The 23,965-nt window shown below is 44.5% G+C and overlaps 1 protein-coding gene across 4 annotated transcripts in view; it reads left to right on the forward strand.

Moving 5' to 3' along the window:
• The window catches only part of LOC147025789 (kinesin-like protein KIF13A), a 178,372-nt gene that overhangs the window by 46,872 nt on the left and 107,535 nt on the right, over nt 1–23,965 (forward strand). For all 4 annotated transcript variants that reach the window (XM_085880595.1, XM_085880594.1, XM_085880597.1 and 1 more), the window contains exons 3-4: nt 9,971–10,004; nt 13,756–13,816. In XM_085880595.1, coding sequence (XP_085736721.1) covers nt 9,971–10,004; nt 13,756–13,816 — 95 coding nt within the window. The remainder of the gene's footprint in view (nt 1–9,970; nt 10,005–13,755; nt 13,817–23,965) is intronic.

Below are 23,965 nucleotides of genomic sequence, written 5' to 3' on the forward strand. Positions count from 1 at the left end.
GGCTGAGGGACAACCGGATGGCTCGTTGGTCGCTAGATTTACCTCAGGTTGTCTATTGTTGGATTTTTCTTTTTCTTTTTCAGTGTTTAATCTGCCAAGACCAAAAATAAAAATATATAAATGCCATCCCGGTGCCTCGATGTCTTGCGTTGTATTTGTTATACCTGCAGGGAGAAATTTGACTGCATTTTGAAGCACGCTGTCTTTCAGACGGGAATGTAAAGTTTTTTTTGTTTGTTTTTTTGTATACCTTGTCGAGGCTCGTATGAGAGCTAACACACAACGCACAGCAAGGGGGGCATGAGACAGGAGGGGCGGGAGTGGGAAGGACAAAACGGTGGGGAACAGAGACATCAGGAGATCTGTGGAAGGGAGAGGGATGGGGTGGGGAACATGGGGAATACAAGATGGACATTACAGGGACTTTCAGGAAGGAAAGCAGGGAATTTGAAGGAAGTGGGTTTGGGGTGGATTAATGAGGGTAGAAAAGATGGAGGATTTGGATGGGGGATGATAAGAGGTGGTGGTGAGCAGCTGTTTTGAAGGCCTGGAGGGAAGAATGGGAATGAATAGAGTGAGGGAGTTTATTCCAAAGGTGGGAAAAAGAGGAATGAAAGAGTGAAGGTGGGCAGTGATTCGCGATTTTGGTAGTTTTACCAGAAGGGGGTTGTTGGCGGACCATGAGTGCTCTGTGGAAATATGGTGGGGACAAATTGTTGACACAGCAGGGGGCGGCGAGACCGGAGAGGAGACGGTAGAAGACAAAGACCACCGACCTGCCTGCGGTGAGAGAGTGAGAAGCCCATAGACTCGGCCTCATCGCGGGAGATGCCAACGATCCGAAATGCCTTGGTTTCTACAGCATGAAGCCGAGAAAGGTGGGAGGCAGGAGCACCAGTCCAGAGGGAAGAGCAGTACTCCATCAGGCTGCGGACGAAAGCTTTGTAAGTGGTCAGGAGCTCAGGTGTGCCGAGGAAGGACTTTGCACGACGGAGGATTCCCAGTTGTCGACTGGCTTTGGAGGCCAGGCTGGAAATGTGGCTTTCCCAGGAAACTCCTTGTCCCTTGAATTTTCTGACTGGTGTGGTCGTTCCCGAATAACAGGTTGGCCTATCGGTGTTCCCATCTGAACTCGTGGCTCATGATGCTGGGAACCCACGTTCAAATCCAAAGTGCCATGGCTGTGTTTCTCCAATACAGGACTTTTGAAACTATGTAATGCACCCCAGAATGCTCGGTGCCCATGTGCAGAAACCCCTGAAAGCGGGGGTCATCTGGGCAGCTGAGCATGTATCGCGTGTGCTTGATGAGGATTGTTACCTAAAATGGTTCACCAAGCTTCTAAAGATTCGTAGATGGCGCTTCAAAAGGAGCAGGTCCCAAAGGTTCGTAGATGGGTGTGTTCTACCCAAACCTCTGACCATCGCTGCCAGTGAGTGAACTTTGAACCTTGTGGGATTACCTTGTGTGAACATAGCAGACTTGGTGATTTTATTTAATGGAGTCTGAAATCATGTTTTCTGGTTGTTTGGCCATCTGTCCGTGATAGTTTTTCGTTTCCGTGATAACTTAAGAATGGCGGAAGAGATACAAGTCATACTTGCTTACAAGTATGTGTAATGATGCAAAGATGAACTGACTCGATTATGAGGTCAAAGGTCGTAGGTCCTGTTCGGTAAAAATTTGGTTACTGTGCGAACTTGTGCACCAGTGATAGGATTTTGACCAAACTTGGTATTAATATAATAATTATGATGCAAAGATGAACTGATTTGGATTTTGAGGTGAAAGGTCAGCGCAGCGGTCAGGTGAAAAAAAAAATGTGGTACTTGAGAACAGCTGAAGTAATTTAAATCAAACTTGGTACAAGTATGTATAATTATGCAATAATGTGGGTGGAAGCAAATTGGTCGTCGCTACGTCGAAGAGTGCCGTTCTAGTTTTTGTTTGGTTGTGGGGCCACAACATAAATTATCCCAGATTTTTGCATCTATTGGTGAAAGGAGAAGCCTCTATCCTTGTATGTGTATTTGTGTTATGTCCACTGCCGCTGCTCGCTTGTACCATCAGGAAATGATGGAACTCGACACCTCATCCACGGATATTTCTGTTGAGTCCGATTTTTATTCAGGAACAGAACAATTACGGTTAACCATTTTGAAATTGCCACTCTTTCATGTAAATGCTGTAAATAATGTTTAAACGTGGATTTGAATTACACATTTCACTTCAGTAAATGCAGGTTAAAAGTGTCTGCCGAGCAGAACCAATAATTGGTTTGTTTAATTACATTTACTTGCCTCTTTTAAACCCTGTGCTTCTGGAATTGAGGAAGACGAAGCGGGACCTTGAGCTTTAATGTTGCGGTTCCTATGGTAATAGTTGTTATGCTGTGACAGCAGGAACCCCACACAAGGACATGAGAGGAGCACACATACAACAACAACAACGACCATGGCCACCACAATTACAAATTATAAAAGATCCTTTTTTGTGTGTGTGGTTTACAACATTTTACATCCTCATTGACACTCGCAGGTCCATGTGCAATATATGGTTTTGAAATAAGTATAATGTGCTGTCTTTGGATTGAATCCGTCAGCGAAGCGACGGGAGGAACGCCTTGTTTGTTTTAATGTTCACTGATGTCTATTAATGTCTTTGTCCTGCATGAGATTCTGCAGGAAATCGTGGTGGAAATTATTCATTGTCGGTTTTAAATAATAATTTTTCTTTCTCCCTAACCCACCCTCGTAAAACCTCGCCCAAAGCAATTTATGTGTTTTCCTAGCAAGTGATGCTGAGGCCAACAATTGCACGTGTACCGTATTCTAAATTTAAATTTAAATTTGTGTGACACCACAACGCATGCACTCGGTGAACGTTCAGGCTCACTGTATTTGTGGAGTCAATAGCGCGATGTTCGTTTGAAAACGCACATCATGTGTGCACGCTCCGCATGCTGAGCGTCCACTTCCTTGCCTGTATGTCTGGACAGCTGCACATATTTTTTTTTTTGAAACAGCATGGTGAGTGTTGCAACCGCAAGATCACATTGAGGGAATGGCAGGCTGGGTGCCAGGATCTCGTTTGCTTTATTTAGAACATTGATTCTACAGATTTACAGAGAAAATGTTTTGATCAATGTCTCAATGATCTCTGTCTCTCTGTCTCTCTGTCTCATAAATGTGTGTTGCAGACATAAATGAGCAAGAAAGTAAACACAACAAATGAATAAATATTGGCTTGTGTTCTGTTGTAGAGAACATTGAGGCTCAAGTAGCATTTATGTGAAGGAAAACTGTTGGGAGATTAAACGAGGGTTTGGGGGGGCAGGAGCAAAAAGAGACATTTGTTTCATAGGTTGAGGTTCCATTCTGCACCACCCATTCTCACCCGCCTACTAGATTGTGTTCATCTGTTTTTTTGGACCAAAGGTCGATGTTGTCATTGGTGAAGGTGTTTCCACTTGTCCATGCCACTCCCTCTTTAAAAAAAAATAAAAAATCCGAAGTTTTTCAGTTTTGTCCATTTCGTAGATGCTCCAAAAAGATCGAGGATTACTTTTCTTCTCTTCATTAAACTCCACCTACCATTCCAAAGGACATAAATTAATTGGGAAGAAGCAAGCCTTACCTGGGTCTTGCAGTCCATGTGATACTCCCATTCTGGGTCACCCCTTGCATTCTGGGTCACTGCTTGACATTGTTTCTTGTAGTAATTGCTTTGGAAATCTGCTTCGTTCAAAAGATAATGATGTTTATGAGTCTTTTTTTATTTTTTTTTGAAATGAATTTGTGCGCAGATACCTGACAAAAAACCAATTGTTGCTTTGTAAGATATACACTCACGAGACGTTGTGAACCTGAGAAGGTGGGATTGCCCCGGAGTGATTTATACGCATACCACCAAATCATTCTTTATGTTGCAGACCAAAAAACAGACACGGCGGTTGACAGTCAGCATGGACGATGGCGGTCATAGTGTGAACGGGCGGAATGATTTATAATGGAACCGGGTACAGCCAATGGACACTGATGGACACTTCATTGTTAATGGACACTGAAGCCATTTTCACAGACTATTGTAGCCACAGCTTTATCGTAGGCATAAGAACATGTTGTAGCTTTGTTATTCTCAAGCGTGTTTTGCCCAATTCAGATGGGCATCGTTAATTAACCTCCACCATCGATGGAGGTTTAGTTACTGTTTTCACCTTTCTGTTTGTTTGTTTGTGAACAGTATTACGGAAAAACTCCTTGACGGATTTCGACGAAACTTGGTGGGGGATTAGGTATGGTCCAAGGATCATGCCATTAGATTTTGGACTTGGTCCAAAATCCAATATGGCCGCTATGGCGGCCATTTTGAAAAAATATTTGAATTTTTTTTTTTGCATTTCTACATGTTTTAAGTGATTTCCACCCCCCCCCCCAAAAAAAAATTGTTCGAGAAAAAAAAATTTTGCAACTTTTTTTTCAACAAAATTTCATTTTTTTTTTGCATTTCTACATGTTATAAATGATTTCCAACAAAAAACCATGCCAAAATTATAATTGCGGCTGATTTTGGAACTTCAGGTGGATATACCCACGTAAAATCAATTTCTGTCTCAAGGAATCCAGTTATGACGAATGAATTGAGTATGTAAAAGTTAAAAGTAAAAGGGAAAGTTGCAAACTATAACTCTGTGAGCACTGTTGACGTCAAATTGAATGAATAGGATATCAGATTCACTTGAGTGACCTAGCAGTATTGGCGGCGGAGGTTTTGCACTCTACCGAGTGCTCCCCCTCTAGTTTAATACATGCAGTTGTTGTTTTGTTGCTTTTAAATTTCTATTCCTTATCTGTTTTTATTTTTGACGGATTATTAATTTTTTTCAGTGCATTTTTAAAATTCCCAAAAGCTGCGTTCGCTTTTGTTGTCTTTTATCAGTTTGGACCTGAGGTCAGGATTTGTTTAATGCTTAATCGAGGCTTTCACTCTTTTTTTCGAAGGACCTTTAGTTTGTATGCTGACATTTTTGACGGATGTTATTCTTGCGTCTGAACGAGTAGATAACACAATGTTGAATAGTCTGAAAAATGCCTGTTGTACTGTTATTTGTAACTCGTGGTTTTCTTTCAATTCTGGTTCTTTGATCCACATCCTTATGAGTTATTAACCCGTGGCTAGTAGTAGTATACTAGGATTAGCATGAGTAGTAGTATTAGGACTAGGACTATGTCTCGTAGTCGGACTAGGAGTAGGACTTGGATTAGGACTAATAGTAGAAGTTGGACGAGGAGTAGGAATAGTAGTAGAATTAGGACAAGGACTCATAGTCGGACTTAGACTTGGATTTGGACTAGTAATAGGATTACTCAACTTATTCCCATTCGCTGGGGTCAGCCATGGAAAGTTTTGGTACAAGTCTTTCACAAACTGGCTTGCCAGGCCCAACATTCGACTAATTCTGGCGACGACTTGATTAGTCTTTGTGAAAGACACCGTGGGATCTTTCACATCCACCAACTAATGCAAGCAGACGGGACACCCGACTGAACAGCCATCGAAGTGACTGTACTTTGTGGTACAACAGCCTTTTTCCAAAGTACCAATAAGACAGTTGGGCCGAGAATTAAACCCTGGCCACACAGCTTGAAGGCAAGTGCGCTACCTCTGCACCATCCTTTCAGGTGACAAAGAAACCTCATGATTGTCATGGATTGAAGGAAGGTGTGAATGTTCCAATCCTAATTCATTAAATTGCTTTTACTCTTCGTTTTCATATTCTATTCCAGATTAAATCGTACAAAACTGGTTCATACTATTCAACTAATCTGTCCAGCGAATCTTGTTTTCGTATGCAAAATCGAGACTCATGGATTAGCAATATGATAATTTAAAGCCATTGAATGGGAGTTTCAACTGCCTTACCGAAGGCAACATAGCTGTCTGAGTATTGGGCCTGGGGCACTGCAGAGGGAAGGTTAAAAAAAAATGGATCTGTTGGAATGGGAGCAATTAGATTCGTTTTTAAAGATATAATATCAAGGTTTATGGAAGAGCAAGGTGACATGAAGGGGAGGAAGACAAGACAAGACAGTGACAGTAGGCCAGCGGGGCTACAGGTGAGACACCACAAACAACCTGGGAATGACCAAACTGGAAGAGCGAAAGAGAGGATGGGAGGAAATGCGGTAACCTGTATGTAAGAGGGTGTTGGGTTATGGCATGGTGAATGGGGGAGGAAAAGGTCATGTGTCGGGATGCAGACTGACAAGAGATGGTGGTGTATCGTTATTTTGAAGCTCTGAAGGGAGATTGTTATTGAAGAAACAGGACCAGAATGTGCCTGCACCTGTCAGCACTCAGGATGACTGTTTTGTTTCTGAGGCTTCTTTCTTCCTCTGACGGATGAGTGATGCCCAAAATGTCAGTGTTGCTTCGCTTCCCATGGCAACTCGTACACTCTTGTCAACTTTCAGTTGATCGACGGAGGTTATGTTTTCCCCTGTTTGTCGATCTGATTGATGCCGTACAGGATATCTCGAAACATTTTGTGATTGATTCGGATGAAACTTGCTGGACAGGTTGGGTGTGTGACGAGGACGAATCGTTTCAATTTTGGTGAAGATCTATAAACGAGGATTTTTTTTATTTTTTATTTTTCACTTTCCAAGTGATTCTTCACCATTGAGAGATTAGGGCCAAGAACGATATACTGCACGACATTTCAAAACGTTGTGGATGAATTGTGACAAAACGAGACGGACGAGTTTGATAGGTGACGAACAAGCCGATAAGATTTTGGTTGAGTTCCGGATCCAGATCCGGCCTATCGGTGGGATACAACATATAAACTGTTCAGCCTTACAGAGGTATGTGCTCTACCAAGTGCCGTTCTCGTGGCACTTGATATCTGTCATTTTCACTCTTTTAAACCTTAATTGGAGTGCTTATTGGTTCACGAGTCAGTAAGTGACGACTATATTCATTATGGGTGTGTATGTGTGTGTCTGTCTGTCTGTCTGTCTGTCTGTCTGTCTGTCTGTCTGTCTGTCTGTCTGTCTGTCTGTCCTGAGCATAGCTCCGTGGGTTTTGATCCGATCTTGATAAAATTTGGGTGGGAGGTTTGTATCATGATCTAATTGTGTTTTCCTGAGAATGGGCATGCTGCGCCCATTATGGGTGGAGCCATGCCCCAAAAACATGTTTTTAGGGGGTAGCCGGTTTCAAGTTGCATCTTCTCCAAGGGGGTTTGTCGAATCTGGCAGGGGTTTCAGTATTTGGTTAGCCCAATGGCACCTGCATAGCCCCACGGAGCTCGATTTTCAATTTTCGTCTCAAGGTCAAGGTCACAAGGTCACGAACTTAGAAAATGTCAAAAAAATCAATAAATTGGGCATCGAGCTCCTCGGGTTTTCAACTGTTTCGAATGAAGGTTGGTATGCAAGTAGTGCTCTTCGTGAACTACAACTTTCATCGTTTACGTTTTTCCCGATTCCCGCCAGTTTGCCCGTGGCGTCCCCTCGAAGGTCAAAAAATAAAAAAGGCGAACCGTGTACATTGCTCGTGAACCATCGCAGTCTCCAGACTTGTGAACATTATAGTCGTATAATGTGAACTTTACTGAATACAGAAAAACCTTTTTGATGACAAAACGATGTTCAACCCCCTGGATCACCCTTGTATTCACAAGTGCTCTTGGATGCTTACTCGCTTGGTATGGGTGTGGCTGAAGAAGCATGAAATGTGCCCGGTACATTCCAAATCTGCCGCTCCTGCATGCCTGGGCAGACCCAAACCTCAGCTCGGAGTGTACATATCCAAGCAGGCCTCGTTTTTCTTAAATCCCAAAATGAGTTCACGTATTACTGTCTGGGCACAGTAATGCTATCCAGGCAAGAAATGAGAACTGCTGACTGTCAGGGTGTTGACATTTGTGCTATTTTACCATCATAAATGGAAATGTCTTGCTGGCAAGGAGCTCAGGTGACAACGTGGTCCAACGTTGTTGCCAATTCTTGTTTGTTCTGTTGTTGACGAGTTATGAAATTGATGATAGCTGAGCCCATGTGCAGTCTCGTGCGGGTGCTGTTGGATGTGGCATTGGGCATAAACGTACATAAAGGTGTGAGCAGGTGGGGACAGTTGCCAAGGGTGGTTGGGGGAGGGGTAGAACGAATGACACTTTTGCTGGTGTCTTGTCTTTCCCATATATTCAGAACTACTCAAATTTATTCAGTACAAGTCCTTAAAGTCAAAATTTTAAAGTTTTCATCATGATGGTTCCAGCATCCTCTCTGAGTCTGGGAGGTCAGTGATTCAAACGCCGGCCAAGTCTTATCAAAGACTTAACTTTCTTGATGCTCGACATTTAAAATTATAGAACACGGACAAACAACCATAGGTTGGTGATAATACCGCAGATTTTGATGGGATGAATGGCCTCGTCCTGCATCAAAGTTTCTTGTAAGGGAACTCGTATTGTTAAACTAGAACGGCACTCGGTAGAGGTATAGGGGCAGAGCATCAGTGGCATCGTCATGCCCCAACTAAATGAAAGCTGCCATACACAAGAAGAAGAAGAAGAAGATGACTCACACACACACACACACACACACACACACACACACACACACACACACACACACACACACACACACACACACACACACACACACACACACACACTCACCTCCGGACACTGCTCGATCGCATAAGTTCACCAGACTAAAGTCCAGGTGAGCTAATAATGGTACGTGATGCTTCCTTGATGCTCAGCATTTGAAAACGAAATAGCATGGAGAAACAATCGTAGGTTGGTTACCATTGCACATGCTTTGATGAGCCCAATGGCTTCATGCTGCATTGAAGTTCATTTTGAGATGACTCATTATTTTATTATCTTCTCCACGCTTTTTTAAAGAAATGGAGATATTGAGATATTTTAATTGGGTCCGTCCGTCTGTCCGTCTGTCCATGTGCCACGCTATCTCCTTAAACGGTTGTGCAGAAATCCACCAAGCTTGGTGGTTATGATCACCATGTGGTAAGAAGATGCAAGAGCACTATCATTTTGGACCACCTCCTCCTGGGTTGGGGTCAATAGGTCGTTCCGAAAAATGCAGTTATGGGCACATTTTCCAACCGTTTAAAAAAAAAAATAACTAAACTTTGTATATGCAATCAACATTGAGGGGTACATGAAACATGTAACGATTTTTGCCTTAAATTTGTCCCCTGGGTTCATGCTCCAAGTGGTGGTGACTTGGGCCACAACAGTCAAAACGGAAAAAAATATTTGACTCGAGATATTTGATTTTGGTTTTTCCTGGTGGAATTTTTTTTGCCATCTTTCAATTTTGCTTTCGGTGGGTAGCGTGGGGATTTACAATGGTGCGCAATCAACTTCACTCTCATTATTATTCTTATTATTATTATTATTATTATTATTATTATTACCTCTGCCACCGAAGTTAGTTGGAGGTTATGTTTTCACTCCTGTCTGTTTATCTATGAAAAGGATGTCTCAAAAATTTAAGTACGGATTCGGACGAAACTTGGTGGATATGTTGGGTGTATGACGAGGAAGAATTGATTCGATTTTGGTGAAGATCCGGGTCCGGATCCAGATCAGAGAATTTTTTTTTTTTTATAGTGATTCGTCGTAATTGAGAAATCGGACAAAAAAGGATAGATAGCATGATATCTCAAAAAGTTGTGAACGAGTTATGCCAAAAGTTGGTGGAGGAGTTGTGTAGGTGACGATAACAAGCTGATTAGATTTTGGTTCAGGTCCGAATACAGACCCGGCCTATCAGTAGGATTTTTGTAAATACGGCACAATGTACACCAATCATGAAATGTAAAATTTTATTGGATGTAGTTCTGCAGGTGGGTTAAAATGATCTTTGTGTCAGCATAGTATGAGCTTGCACAATAATCATTGTCACTCCCTTTTTCTTCTCCCTGCCCACAGCAACAACCACCAGAACCCCAAAAAGCACTCCAAGGTATGAAAAAGTGTCGAGGAAGCATAACACCAATGACGTCACGATCTCTTACTTTTGCTCATCAACTGATTTTGCACTATGATGTCATTGTTATATTTTAAGCCGTAACCATCCATTTGTCTTTGCAGCAAGCAATCCCACCTTTGATCCGTGGTGCTATTAAATGTTGTTATTTTGTTGTTTAACGGTTGTCGGGGTTGGGGGTTTCCTTTTCATCATTATTATTATTTTTCTTTTTGAAGAATAATTTTCATTGTTTCACATTTTAATTTTGTCAAACACATGGAAATGTAGGGAAGTGCATGCATGCATAACTTATACTAATAACGCTTGTACTGTCGTCGTAGCAGTCTTTTCAGGCACAGCATGTAATATGATGTCAATGATTGCTTGTGGTTGTGGTAAGGTTTATTGACTCATTAACCACCTTAATTACTGCACACAACCGACAGACATTATGCTTCCTTTCATAATTATATATGTGCTGTATATGTACAATACAAGGCCTTCAGAAAGTATTCACAACCTTTGACTTTTGTCGCATTTTGTTGTGTTTCAGCTTGAATTAAAAATGGATTTTAATTAACAAAAATTGTCACCAATCTACTCAAAATACCCCATAATGACAAAGTGAAAACATGTTTTTAGAAATTTTTACAAACTTATGAAAACGAAATACAGAAATATCGAATTAACCTCCGCCATCGAAGATGGATGGAGGTTACTGTTTTCACCCCTGTCTGTTTGTCTGTTTGTTTGTTTGTGAACAGTATTACAGAAAAACTCCTGGACGGATTTTGACGAAACTTGGTGGGGGGGATTAGGTATGATCCAAGGATCATGCCATGAGATTTTGGACTTGGTCCAAAAAAAAACCTAGAAAATTTTGCAACTTTTTTTCAAAAAAATTTCGATTTTATTTGAAAAATATTTGAATATTTTTTTTTGCATTTCTACATGTTTTAAGTGATTTCCAACCCCCCCCCCAAAAAAAAATTGTTAGAGAAAAAAAACCCCAGAAATTTTGCAACTTTTTTTTTTTTTTCAAAAAAATTTTGATTTTATTTTTTTGGCATTTCTCCATGCACGGCCATCTAGTTTAGTTTATTCAATCGTGGTTCAGTAGAGTCTGATCCGTTTTGACCAACAATGAATATGATATCAGGTTCACTTAAGTGACCCAGCAGTATTGGTGGTGGAGGTTTTGCACTCTACCGAGTGCTCCCCCTCTAGTTTACAAAAGTATTCAACCCCTGAGTCGATACTTTGGCGAAGCGCCTTTGGCAGCGATTACAGCTTTGAGTCTTCTTGGGTACGTCTATCAGCTTTGTACATCTGGATTTGGGAATTTTTCCCCCATTCTTCCTTGCAGATTTGCTCAAGCTCTGTCAGGTTGGATGGGGAGTGTCAGTGAACAGCAATCTTCAAGTCTTTCCACAGATTAATCAATGGTATTCAAATCTGGGTTTTGCCTTGGCCACTCATGGACTTTCACGTTCTTGTTCTGAAGCCATTCCAGTGTTGTTTTGGCTGTATGCTTGTGGTCATTGTCCTGTTGGAATGTAAATTCTTGCCACAGTCTCAGGTCTTTTGCACTCTGAAGCAGGTTCTCCTCAAGGATTTGCCTGTATTTGGCTCCATTCATTATTCTCTTTATCCTTACCAGTGTCCCAGTCCCTGCTGCTGAAAAGTATCCCCATAGCCTGATTGTGCCACCAACATGCTTCACGGTAGAGATGGTGTTAGATGGGTGATGAGTTGTGCTCAGTCTCCGCCAGACGTTGTGCTTTGCATTCAGGCCAAATAGTTCAATTTCCATCTCATCAGATCACAGCATATTTTGCCTCATGCTCTCAGTCTTTCACGTGCCTTTTTGTAAACTCCAGGTGTGCTGTCCTTGCCTTTTTCTCAGGAGTGGCTCCGTATGGCCACTCTCCCATTTAAGCCTCGATTTGTGAAGTGCTGCAGAGACTGTTTTCCTTCCGGCAGGTTCTCCCATCTCAACCAAGGAACTCTGTAGTTCTGTCAGTCGTCATTGGGTTATTGGTCGCCTCCCTGACCAAAGTCCTCCTTGCTCAGTTTGGTCAGACGGCCAGTTCTAGGAAAAGTCTTGGTAGTTCATTATATTATTTTGCTCACTGTGCTCTTGGGATCTTCATAAACACTCTAGAAATTGTTTTATACCCTTCCCAAGATGTATGCCCACTAACAATTCTATCTCTAAGTTCTACGGACAGTTCCTTGTACTTCATGGTCGAGTTTCTGCTCTGATATGCACTGTCAACACTGGGACCTTATAAAGAAAGGTGTGTTTCTTTCCAAATCGTGTCCAATCAAGTGAATTATTTGGCCACAGGTGGACTCCAATCAAGTTGTGGAGACATCTAAAGGATTATCAATGGAAATTGGATGTACCTAAGCTCAATTTGGAGTGTCATAGCAAAGGGGTTGATACTTATTTGACGCAAGACATTTCAGATTTCCATTTTTAATTAATTTGCAAAAATTTTAAAAACGTGTTTTCACTTTGTCATTGTGGGGTATTTTGTGTAGATCGGTGACAAAAATTTAACTTTAATACATTTTAAATTCAGGCTGTAACAAAATGTGACAAAAGTCAAGGGGGTGTGAATACTTTCTGGTGTGTGCATGTCATTCTACTATTGTAGAAATGAACCAAATGTAACGATTTGTTTCACTGGTGGCTCAGTGATTACCACAAATACAGCGGTTAAAAAAATAAAAAATTAATACATTAAAAAAATTTTTTTTTGTGGGTTTACAAGCTGAAGGCTCGTTGAAGAGCTAGAACACTGAATGGATCAGGATGCAACAGAACAAAAGGAACAGTCGAGAGAGAGAGGGAGGAAATCCTCACAGCAGGGTTGAAGGGTAAAATAGGAGACTTGGACAAATAAAGGAAGTTGGGAGGATGCAAAGGGTGGACAACATGGATACAGAAGCAAATTCTCAGGAAAGAAAAACTGGAAATTTGGGAGGGGTGGGGGAGTTAATGGGGGTAGAAAAGATGATGGTTTTGGATGGGGGATAATCTGAAATGCTGGTGAACAGCTCGCCGTCTTGAAATCCTGGATGGAAGAATGACATTGGAGAGGATGTGGAAGTTTGTTCCACAAGTGGGAAAAATAGAGGAATGAATGAGCAGTGATGCTGGATTTTGAGAGTTTCACCATTAGGGGGTTGATGGGGGACTGTGTAAGCGCTGCAGAAACGTGGTGGGGAGGGGGCGGGGGGGTGGAGAGGGGAGTGGGGAGCGGGGAGCGGACAAAGCACGGAAAGTGCAGAGGGTGCAAGACCAGAAAGGAGGTGGTCGAAGACTGAGAGACCACCGTTAATGTAATCTTTGTTCCTGTTATCCATTTGAAAAAGGGTGTGGGATAATACACCCATAATTTGCAACTTATACAACTTATACTCCGAGAGATTCACACAGTAATGCTGCTCATTGTTTTAAATCATCAGTTGTTCTATCTTGGTCTTATTTAGCCAGGCTGACATATTTCTAGATAACTGATAAATCTTTGGCTGCCTTTGATTGAGGATTTACTTTGATGTTTCATTGGAATCTCTCCCCCCCCCCCTCCCCATCCCCACACATACATGTGGATTTGCAGCTGAGCTGTTCCACTTCTGCAGCCAAATCTACCACGTTGTTGAAAGTGATGTTATTTATTTTGACAAACATTCATTTTTGTGACCCCACTAATGTGATGTGTATGTGTGGTTTCAGACTTTTGCTTTTGATTACTGCTTCTGGTCAATCCATGAAACGCAGAAAGAAAAATACTCCGGTAAATAAACCTATCATTCTTGATTTTTGTCTCGTGTAGGAATGGCTCTAAATTTTGTGCAGTTGTGCTTCCAAACTGGACTCGGTCTGGAGTTTTGACATTCCTAGTTTGCCGTCGATTGAGCTGTTGCCTTTAGATGAGCTCTCATTGTTGTACTGCTGATCACTGGTCAACAAAACGAGGAAAAACATGGTATGTATTGGAGGTTCTCTCGCCTCGAGCTCAGAAACTACACTATTTACTCGTTTGTGCATTTTCCTTCCAAATGGATTTTGGTCATTCCTTCCAACTGGTCATTGCCACTGCTTCCTTGAGCTGAAAATCCTGGAGGTTGTGATGTGACGCACACAGTCGCTCACCCTGTTGTGGATTTGAATGCGAACACCAACAGATTATCTTGGGGCCTTGCTCAATGATCAATCATGCTGGCAGCCACTTATTCATATCTCATGACCTTTTTCCAATTCTGGGAGCAATTGATCGACATCATTCCATCATTGCTATCAATGGTACAAGCTATTGATTTTCTTAGCCTGTAGAGAGAAATGTAAGACCACCTTTTGTGTCTGGGTGGTGATATTGAATTATAGTGGTTTTTAGAGTTTAATATTAATTATTACCCCACACATGTGAAGTGAAAATTTGTGTTAAGCAATTGGCTCACTTCTTTTTGTCTGTCCATCCACAAACGTCAGTTTATGATCGAGGAGGAACTTGATTTCAATTGAATGTTATATTTTGAACATGAATCGGGATGTCACCTGCCGTTTTACTTTACTTTGTCTCTGAATTCATGCCATGCACGGAGAGGAGTGAAATTTCTTCACTCTGTCTGCCTGACTGGCAGTCAAACAAAATTGGAAATCATTCCAAACAGGAAACTTACTGTTTTTAAGGACATCGTAAAGGAAACAAACAACTGCCACGAAGAACGAATGTAACATGTCAGATAATGTGGTGTAAAAGCCAATGCGTCAATGGTAAGCTTCTGGAATTGATCTTTTTCTGCAATCTTTATTTTATGAGCCCGTCCCCCATGCAGCGGGAGACTGTTTTGCAATCACTTCTATGTGTCTGTCAGGTCAGGTCAGGTATGGGAGCATGCGCCAGAACAGTGCGTCGCTGCGTCAACTTTCTGCCGGTACTCAAGGGTCCTCCGTCTGGCCAATCTCCAGGCAGATGCCTGGTCCATCCCCATCTCCTTGACATGTTGATCAACCTTGCTGCAACCACGAGACGTGTTCGGCCCATTGGCTTCCCCCCACTCATGAGGCTCCCTCGCTGATAGAATCTGGTGAGCAGGATCTGCATCAGAAGAACGAGTCACATGTCCATACAGCCGCAGTTGACGCTCACGGGCCATGCAGGTAACAAATCTCATTTGAGTCTCTTTCAGCATCTGCTCATTGGACATAAAGTCTGACCAGCGACAGCCAAGGACTCTCCGAAGAGACCTGGTACCAAAGGAATGAAGTCTCCATCTCAGATCCCTGGTCAGAGTCCAAGTCTCACATCCAGAGCGCAAGACTGGAAGCACGAAGGACCTGAAGACTCAGACTTTCATCCTTCCGCACACGTACGGGTAGCGCAACACCCCATGATCCAGTGAATCCATGATTCCCCAGGCCCGACCCAAACGTCTGTTGACCTCTGGCTCACAGCCAGCAGAGACATGAATATCACTGCCAAGGTAAGTCAATCTCTTCATGACCTCAACATCATCACCACAAACAGGTACAGACAGAATAGCAGCATCCAAGGTGTCATTGAAAGCCTGGATCTTAGTTTTTCCCCATCCTAATAATCCCAGTGGCTCCGACTCCTCATTCAGCACCTTGAGGGCCCCCAAAAGGATATCTAGAGTCTCTGCAAAGTTGACTGCATCATCTGCGAAATCAAGGTCAGAGATCTTGACATTCCCAAATGATGCACCGCAGCTTGATCTCTACGACATTCTCCCCAGAATCCAGTCCATACAAGTGCTGAAAAGTGTGGGGGCCAGTACACACCCCTGTCAAACTCAGGTGACAACTGAAAATAAGTCAGAGATGGCATTACCACATCTCACAGAACTCTCAGTACCAGAATATAGTTAAGACATCAGATTGATCAGTTCGGTGAGGACCCGAAGAGCAAGGATACGGTCAATTGTTGACCTCTTTGGTGTAAAGCCTGGCTGCTCTGGCCGATGGTGCTCAAGCAGATGGTGGCAAACCCTATCAAGAATTATCCGAGCAAAGACCTTGTCCGGCACTGAGAGCAGCGTCACCCCTCAGTAGTTGGTGCAGTCTTGGCGATCACTCTTCTCTTTCCAGAGAGGGACAACAACGCCCCTCTTCCAATCAGTTAGGATGATGCCTGTGTTCCAGGCAGAGCACAGAACTGCATGCAACGATACAAGTACAGCATTTGCACCAGCCTTGAGAAGTTCAGCATGGATGCCCCAGATCCCAGGAGATTTACCCCAATTTAACTGGTTCACTGCAGCCTGCTTTTCCACAAACGAAGGTGGACCACAGTTGATTGGAGGGTCAACAATAGGGATAGTAACACCCCTGACATTCAACTCAACAGCTGGTGGGTCAGCCTGGAATAGCCGCTCAAAGTGACCGGCCCAGCGGGCCTTCACTTCGGACTCCTCTGTCAAGAGCCCACCACCCTCTGCTCCAACTGCAGTACACCGAGGGAGGGGCTTGGATGAACGCAATGCGTGAATTCCCCTGTTTGCAGGATGAGAATCCCTTGACCACAGGTGATGCTCTACCCCCTCACAGATTCCTCACACATAGGCCTCCTTGTCCACCCCAAGTGCACATACAGTTTTATGCCTCAACTCTATGAACAGCTCAGCTTTGCCATTCAGCCTGACCCTGCCACTCTGGTCAATGGTATCCAGTGTCCCTTGAGAGAAATTATTCTTCGCCTTTCGTTGAGTTCCAAGACATCTCCCGTCAACATCAAGGATGGTGGTCGAGAAGGCACTCCACACCTCTTCAAGATCCCCCAAAGCACCCAGACCCCCGAAATCTCCACTCATTCTGTTCACAAATTCCTTAGCTACCCTGTCATCCTTGAGCTTGCCAACATCCAGCCGAGGCTGGGATGGTACCATTCTCCTGGATTTAAGCTGAAACTTCAGAGTTGCTACAACAAGCCTGTGGTTGCTCTTGAGGAACTGAGCACTCCGGTGGACCCTGCAGTTCTGGATCATCTTCCAGCGACCATCATTGAGCACGTGGTCAATCTCCTTTGCCACACCGCCAGCGTTGGGATACCAAGTCCAGCAATGAACTTGTGGGCGTTGAAACCATGCACCAGCCACCTGAAGTCCATGACTTCTTGCAAAGTCGAGGAATTTTGTGCTATTCTGCTTCACAGTTCCAGACACATGGGGACGAACACATGTCTCATAACCATCGCTATCAGTTCCAGTCGATGAATTGAAATCCCCCAAGACTAGAAGAGTATCTCACCTGGGGCACTGATCGACCAAAGACTCGAGCATTGCATGGAATGCGTCCTTCACGGTGAGATCACTTGCCTCACTCGGAGCGTATGCAGAGACCAGGGAAATGACACCCAAGGAGTGATGAATCCTTCGTCTCATTACACACTCTTCGACCAGTATTACCTCAATTATCATTGGAGTCAGCTTATTGGATACAGCGACAGCAACACCTTGGGTATGGTAACCATCAGAGCGACCAGGCCAATGGTCGGTGTAACCACCCGCCATGATCTTGCCGCAATCCGGTCTCCGAACCTCAGAGATTGCTGCAATACTGAGGTCCAAACACTTGAGCTCAGATGATAACAGAGACAGGTGATCATCCTCTCTTTGAGATAGGACATTCCAGGCACTCACCCGAAGAGACCGCCTCAGGTTCACCCAAGGAGACTGCTGTCTGGTGGACGACACCTCAGCACTACCCCGACACACACGACCGCAATCCGACCCAGGAAGGATACTCTGTGGTTTCCCTTCTATTATCAAAGATTGGGGGTCCCAAGGCTTCGCCCCAATCCTGTCATCCGGTGAGCTGCCCTGCGAAGGGAAGCTGCCAGGAGGTACTCCCACGGAGTGGGTTTTCAGATTTTTAAAAATGCTTTTAGAATGTTTTGCGGAATGAAGGGTTTTACTGTTGCCGGAGTGCAAATCCTGCCACCAACCTCCTAATAAAAAGTAACCCAACTGCAGGAGGACATTGACAGACCCAGTTGGGCACGAGATGTGGATGACCGTTTGCTCACAAGGAGCTCGTCCACCCTTTGACAGGTTTTGTTCTTCATCCTGCTGGGTGTCCATATCATACACCCTCATCACCAGAAAACCTGGTGGGGGAGATGGTTTCGTCGCCGACAACCCGACCATGAAATAGATTAGTACAGGTTGACATGGTACCTGAAGCAAGTCGCAGATCTAATATGACCTGACGTGACCCGTGTCTGTCTGGGCCATTAAAAAAAATCATTCTTTACCATTTGAGCTTGTCATGAAATTTTCAACATCGTTTTATTATGAGAATCTTGAGAAGACAAAATAATAATTTGGGTTAAAGGTCAAAGAGCAGCATGACACAAAATCGTCGATTTTCATACAATTGACCTGAAATTTTAATTATCATTTGAATTTTTGTAAACCGCAGCTGTTATACCATTTGAGCTTTTGTTTTCAAATTTTCAATAAAGCTTTATTGCTAGACTATGGAGAAGACAGATGAAGAATTTGGTCAAAAGGTCAAAGGCACCACTCAGAATACAGAAGAAGAAGTCCGGATACATAGCGGCTGGGCTTTGCATTTTCAGATGTTTTCTCGTTTCAATTTATCAATACACTTGAACACTGGAGAGCACAAATCGCTTTTTTATTACTCCCAAAAACCTCCAGTTTTCCAGTAATTGGGCATGTTCTATCAGGTGGTGTACAAGACCTCATCATCGGTGTAGGTGGCTCAGCATAATCACGAGCAAAGAACTCAATACGGGTGTGTTGAACTTTATTCTTCTCCCAATACCGCGCTTGCACACCGTAAGGAAGTTGCCAACTCCTACTGACACCATTGTTGCCTCTTTATGCTGGTCTCTAAAGACGAGTTTGCCGTGCCTAGATTATGCGGCTGTTCTTCCGTCCGAAGACATTTGGCGAATGAATAAAAGCCGTTGGACCTCCTTTCAAACATGGTCCAAATAATCGCACACGGTCATTACAAGACATTTCAATGCATGACTCTGGGCTTGACAAACACATCTTGTGGTAACAGGGTGTTTAATTAAAGTATATTTATTTAACAGTCACCAACGACAAATATTATCATGCGATGTTGTTGTTCACAAACGGTGCGAAACCTCCAGAATTTTTAATATATATGACCTTTAAAATCATAATTTTATTTCAATCCAATTATATACTTGAGCACTGCATGGGATAAGGTGTTCTATGAACTCTTGAGTTATTAATGTTTTTAATACCGTGTATTAACGCAGCTGATTCATCCACCAACCCCTGGCTCCAGGAGGTGGTAAAAATTAAGAGTTATTCGGTGAACAACATTGACACTAATTCCCGAAACCATTAGTATTAAACCACTTGCGATTTAAAAAAAAAGATTTTACTGAGGAACATCCATATTCAAAATTGAAAGTGCCACCGATCAAGTATAGCTGACCAGTAGGGAAAACTCGAGTCTGACATTTCAACCACCGAGTTTTCATGTGAGACTGTGCGGGTGGGCATCATGTCTCACATCTGTGCTGTGTCGTTCTCCCTGTACTTTATAATATATCCAGGATTTTGATCTGGTGATGAAGGAATGGTAATGCTTATTTCAGTGAGGATTTTGAAGGTGGGGTAGTTTCCAACACGATGCCACTCTCATGGTTCTTGATGGCACCCAATTGTGGAACAGGAGTAATTGTTGAAGTAGGCAGGATGACTTGTTCCAGTCAATCATGCAGATGGCACACACATCGCTCATAAAGTGAGCGCATCACTGTCCTAGATAGTCAGCCTTCTGGTGTTGTTTCAGATGCTCCCATCCAGGTGTGTGGTCAGTTTCATCACTTTCTTGACCTGAGCCTTGTTCTGAGCATTGTAGGTGGTGGACATGGAATAGAATGCGAGCCAATGGATGCGAGCAGACTTGCCATCCTCTGTCCTGCACTTGTATTGGAGCAACGGTGTCGATGTAGTGGGCCCAGAGGAGATTCTGGTTAATGGTGACCAACCTGCCTGCACCCCTTCCCCCTCTCCAACCTCTTGCTGTTAATACTGGAGAACACTGGGTTGGTGGTACCACTGAATGTTAATGGCATCTCCTCGCCGTCGTCTGTTCTACTTTTGCAGCTTCTACTTTTGAGAAGGAGCTTTGAAATTAATGGTGAACATCTATGGATACTTCAAATTCTGTATTCATTGTTGCCATAAATGGATTTTAATATTTGATCCCACAGTTAAGTCTGTATGTGCTTTCCTCCTTTTGTTTGGCATTTACAAAACATGAACTTGTGGTGATTTGAATGGATGAAGCTCTGCTTTGGGAAAGCATCCAAATGAGTGGGTTCTCATGTTAGATTATGCACATGGTTGTCTTCTGCAATAAATTGTTCTCAAGTAAACAAATCATATTTGAGGTGAATTAATTTTGAGAAAAGAAAATTTTGAAAAAAATTTCGGACAATTTACTTATTTTCTCATTTATTTGTTGCTTTAATGTTGTCATTTTAACGAGTCCACTTGGCAAACGACCTGGAAGTGATTCTCACATGCCACCGAGCATCCGACGAGGAAATGATTCTCATGTGCCACCGAGCATCCGACGAGGAATTGATTCTCAAGTGCCACCTCACATCCGACGAGGAAGTGATTCTCACTTGCCACCTCGCATCCGACTAGGAAGTGATTCTCACATGCCACCCAGCATCCGACTAGGAAGTGATTCTCACATGCCACCCAGCATCCGACTCGGAAGTGATTCTCACATGCCACCCAACATCCGACGAGGAAGTGATTCTCACATGCCACCCAGCATCCGACTAGGAAGTGATTCTCACGTGCCACCCAGTATTCAATTCTGAAGTGATTCTCAAATGCCACCCAACATCTGACTTGGAAGTGATTCTCACATGCCACCCAGTATCTGACTCGGAAGTGATTCTCACGTGCCACCCAGCATCCGACGAGGAAGTGATTCTCACGTGCCACCCAGCATCTGACTCGGAAGTGATTCTCACATGCCACCCAGCATCTGACTCGGAAGTGATTCTAACGTGCCACCCAGTATCCAACTAGGAGGTGATTCTCCCATGCCACCCAACATCCGACTCGGAAGTGATTCTCACATGCCACCCAGCATCCGACGAGGAAGTGAATCTCACATGCCACCCAGCATGCGACTCGGAAGTGATTCTCACATGCCACCCAGCATCCGACTCGGAAGTGATTCTCACGTGCCACCCAGTATTCAACTCTGAAGTGATTCTCAAATGCCACCCAACATCTGACTTGGAAGTGATTCTCACATGCCACCCAGTATCTGACTCGGAAGTGATTCTCACGTGCCACCCAGCATCCGACGAGGAAGTGATTCTCACGTGCCACCCAGCATCTGACTCGGAAGTGATTCTCACATGCCACCCAGCATCTGACTCGGAAGTGATTCTAACGTGCCACCCAGTATCCAACTAGGAGGTGATTCTCCCATGCCACCCAACATCCGACTCGGAAGTGATTCTCACATGCCACCCAGCATCCGACGAGGAAGTGAATCTCACATGCCACCCAGCATGCGACTCGGAAGTGATTCTCACATGCCACCCAGCATCCGACTCGGAAGTGATTCTCACGTGCCACCCAGTATTCAACTCTGAAGTGATTCTCAAATGCCACCCAACATCTGACTTGGAAGTGATTCTCACATGCCACCCAATATCTGACTCGGAAGTGATTCTCATGTGCCACCCAGCATCCGACGAGGAAGTGATTCTCACGTGCCACCGAGTATCTGACTCGGAAGTGATTCTCACGTGCCACCCAGCATCCGACGAGGAAGTGATTCTCACGTGCCACCCAGCATCTGACTCGGAAGTGATTCTCACATGCCACCCAGCATCTGACTCGGAAGTGATTCTAACGTGCCACCCAGTATCCAACTAGGAGGTGATTCTCCCATGCCACCCAACATCCGACTCGGAAGTGATTCTCACATGCCACCCAGCATCCGACGAGGAAGTGAATCTCACATGCCACCCAGCATGCGACTCGGAAGTGATTCTCACATGCCACCCAGCATCCGACTCGGAAGTGATTCTCACGTGCCACCCAGTATTCAACTCTGAAGTGATTCTCAAATGCCACCCAACATCTGACTTGGAAGTGATTCTCACATGCCACCCAATATCTGACTCGGAAGTGATTCTCATGTGCCACCCAGCATCCGACGAGGAAGTGATTCTCACGTGCCACCGAGCATCCGACTCGGAAGTGATTCCCACGTGCCACCCAGCATCTGACTCGGAAGTGATTCTCACGTGCCACCCAGTATCCAACTAGGAGGTGATTCTCCCATGCCACCCAACATCCGACTCGGAAGTGATTCTCACGTGCCTCCGAGCATCCGACGAGGAAGTGATTCTCGCGTGCCTCCGAGCATCCGACGAGGAAGTGATTCTCACGTGCCACCCAGCATCTGACTCGGAAGTGATTCTCAGTTGCCACCCAGCATCCGACTCAGAAGTGATTCTCAGTTGCCACTCAGCATCTGACTCGGAAGTGATTCTCACTTGCCACCCAGCATCCGACTCGGAAGGGATTCTCACATGCCACCCAGCATCCCACTCGTAAGTGATTCTCACATGCCACCCAGCATCTGACTCGATAGTGATTCTCACATGCCACCCAGCATCTGACTCGGAAGTGATTCTCACATGCCACCCAACAACCGACTCGGAAGTGATTCTCACATGCCACCCAGCATCCGACTCGGAAGTGATTCTCGCATGCCACCCAGCATCCGACGAGGAAGTGATTCTCACTTGCCACCTCTAATCCGACTCGGAAGTGATTCTCACATGCGACCAAGCATCCGACTCGGAAGTGATTCTTATATGCCACTCAGCATCCGACTCGGAAGTGATTCTCACATGCCACCCAGCATCCGACTCGGAAGTGATTCTCACATGCCACCCAGCATCCGACTAGGAAGTGATTCTCACGTGCCACCCAGTATCCAACTAGGAGGTGATTCTCACATGCCACCCAGCATCCGACTGGGAAGTGATTCTCACGTGCCACCCAGTATCTGACTCGGAAGTGATTCTCACATGCCACCCAGCATCCGACTCGGAAGTGATTCTCACATGCCACCCAGCATCCGACTCGGAAGTGATTCTCACATGCCACCCAGCATCCGACTCGGAAGTGATTCTCACGTGCCACCCAGCGTATAACTAGGAGGTGATTCTCACATGCCACCCAGCATCCAACTGGGAAATGATTCTCACATGCCACCCAGCATCCGACTCGGAAGTGATTCTCACATGCCACCCAGCATCCGACTCGGAAGTGATTCTCACATGCCACCCAGCATCCAACTGGGAAGTGATTCTCACATGCCACCCAGCATCCGACTCGGAAGTGATTCTCACATGCCACCCAGCATCCGACTCGGAAGTGATTCTCACATGCCACCCAGAATCCGACTCGGAAGTGATTCTCACGTGCCACCCAGCATCCGACTAGGAGGTGATTCTCACGTGCCACCCAGCATCCAACTGGGAAGTGATTCTCACGTGCCATCCAGTATCCGACTCAGAAGTGATTCTCACGTGCCACCCAGCATCCGACTCGGAAGTGATTCTCACTTGCCACCCAGCATCCGACGAGGAAGTGATTCTCATGTGTCACCTCTAATCCGCCGAGGAAGTGATTCTCACGTGCCACCTCGCATCCGACTCGGAAGTGATTTTTATATGCCACCCAGCATCCGACTCGGAAGTGATTCTCACATGCCACCCAGTATCTGACTAGGAGGTGATTCTCACGTGCCACCGAGCATCCGACTCGGAAGTGATTCGCACTTGCCACCCAGCATCCGACGAGGAAGTGATTCTCACGTGCCACCTCGCATCCGACTCGGAAGTGATTCTCACATG

Source organism: Eptatretus burgeri, chromosome 5 (genome assembly GCF_056783735.1).
Source record: "Eptatretus burgeri isolate ZD-2024b chromosome 5, Ebu_testis_v1, whole genome shotgun sequence".
Lineage (NCBI taxonomy): Eukaryota > Metazoa > Chordata > Myxini > Myxiniformes > Myxinidae > Eptatretus > Eptatretus burgeri.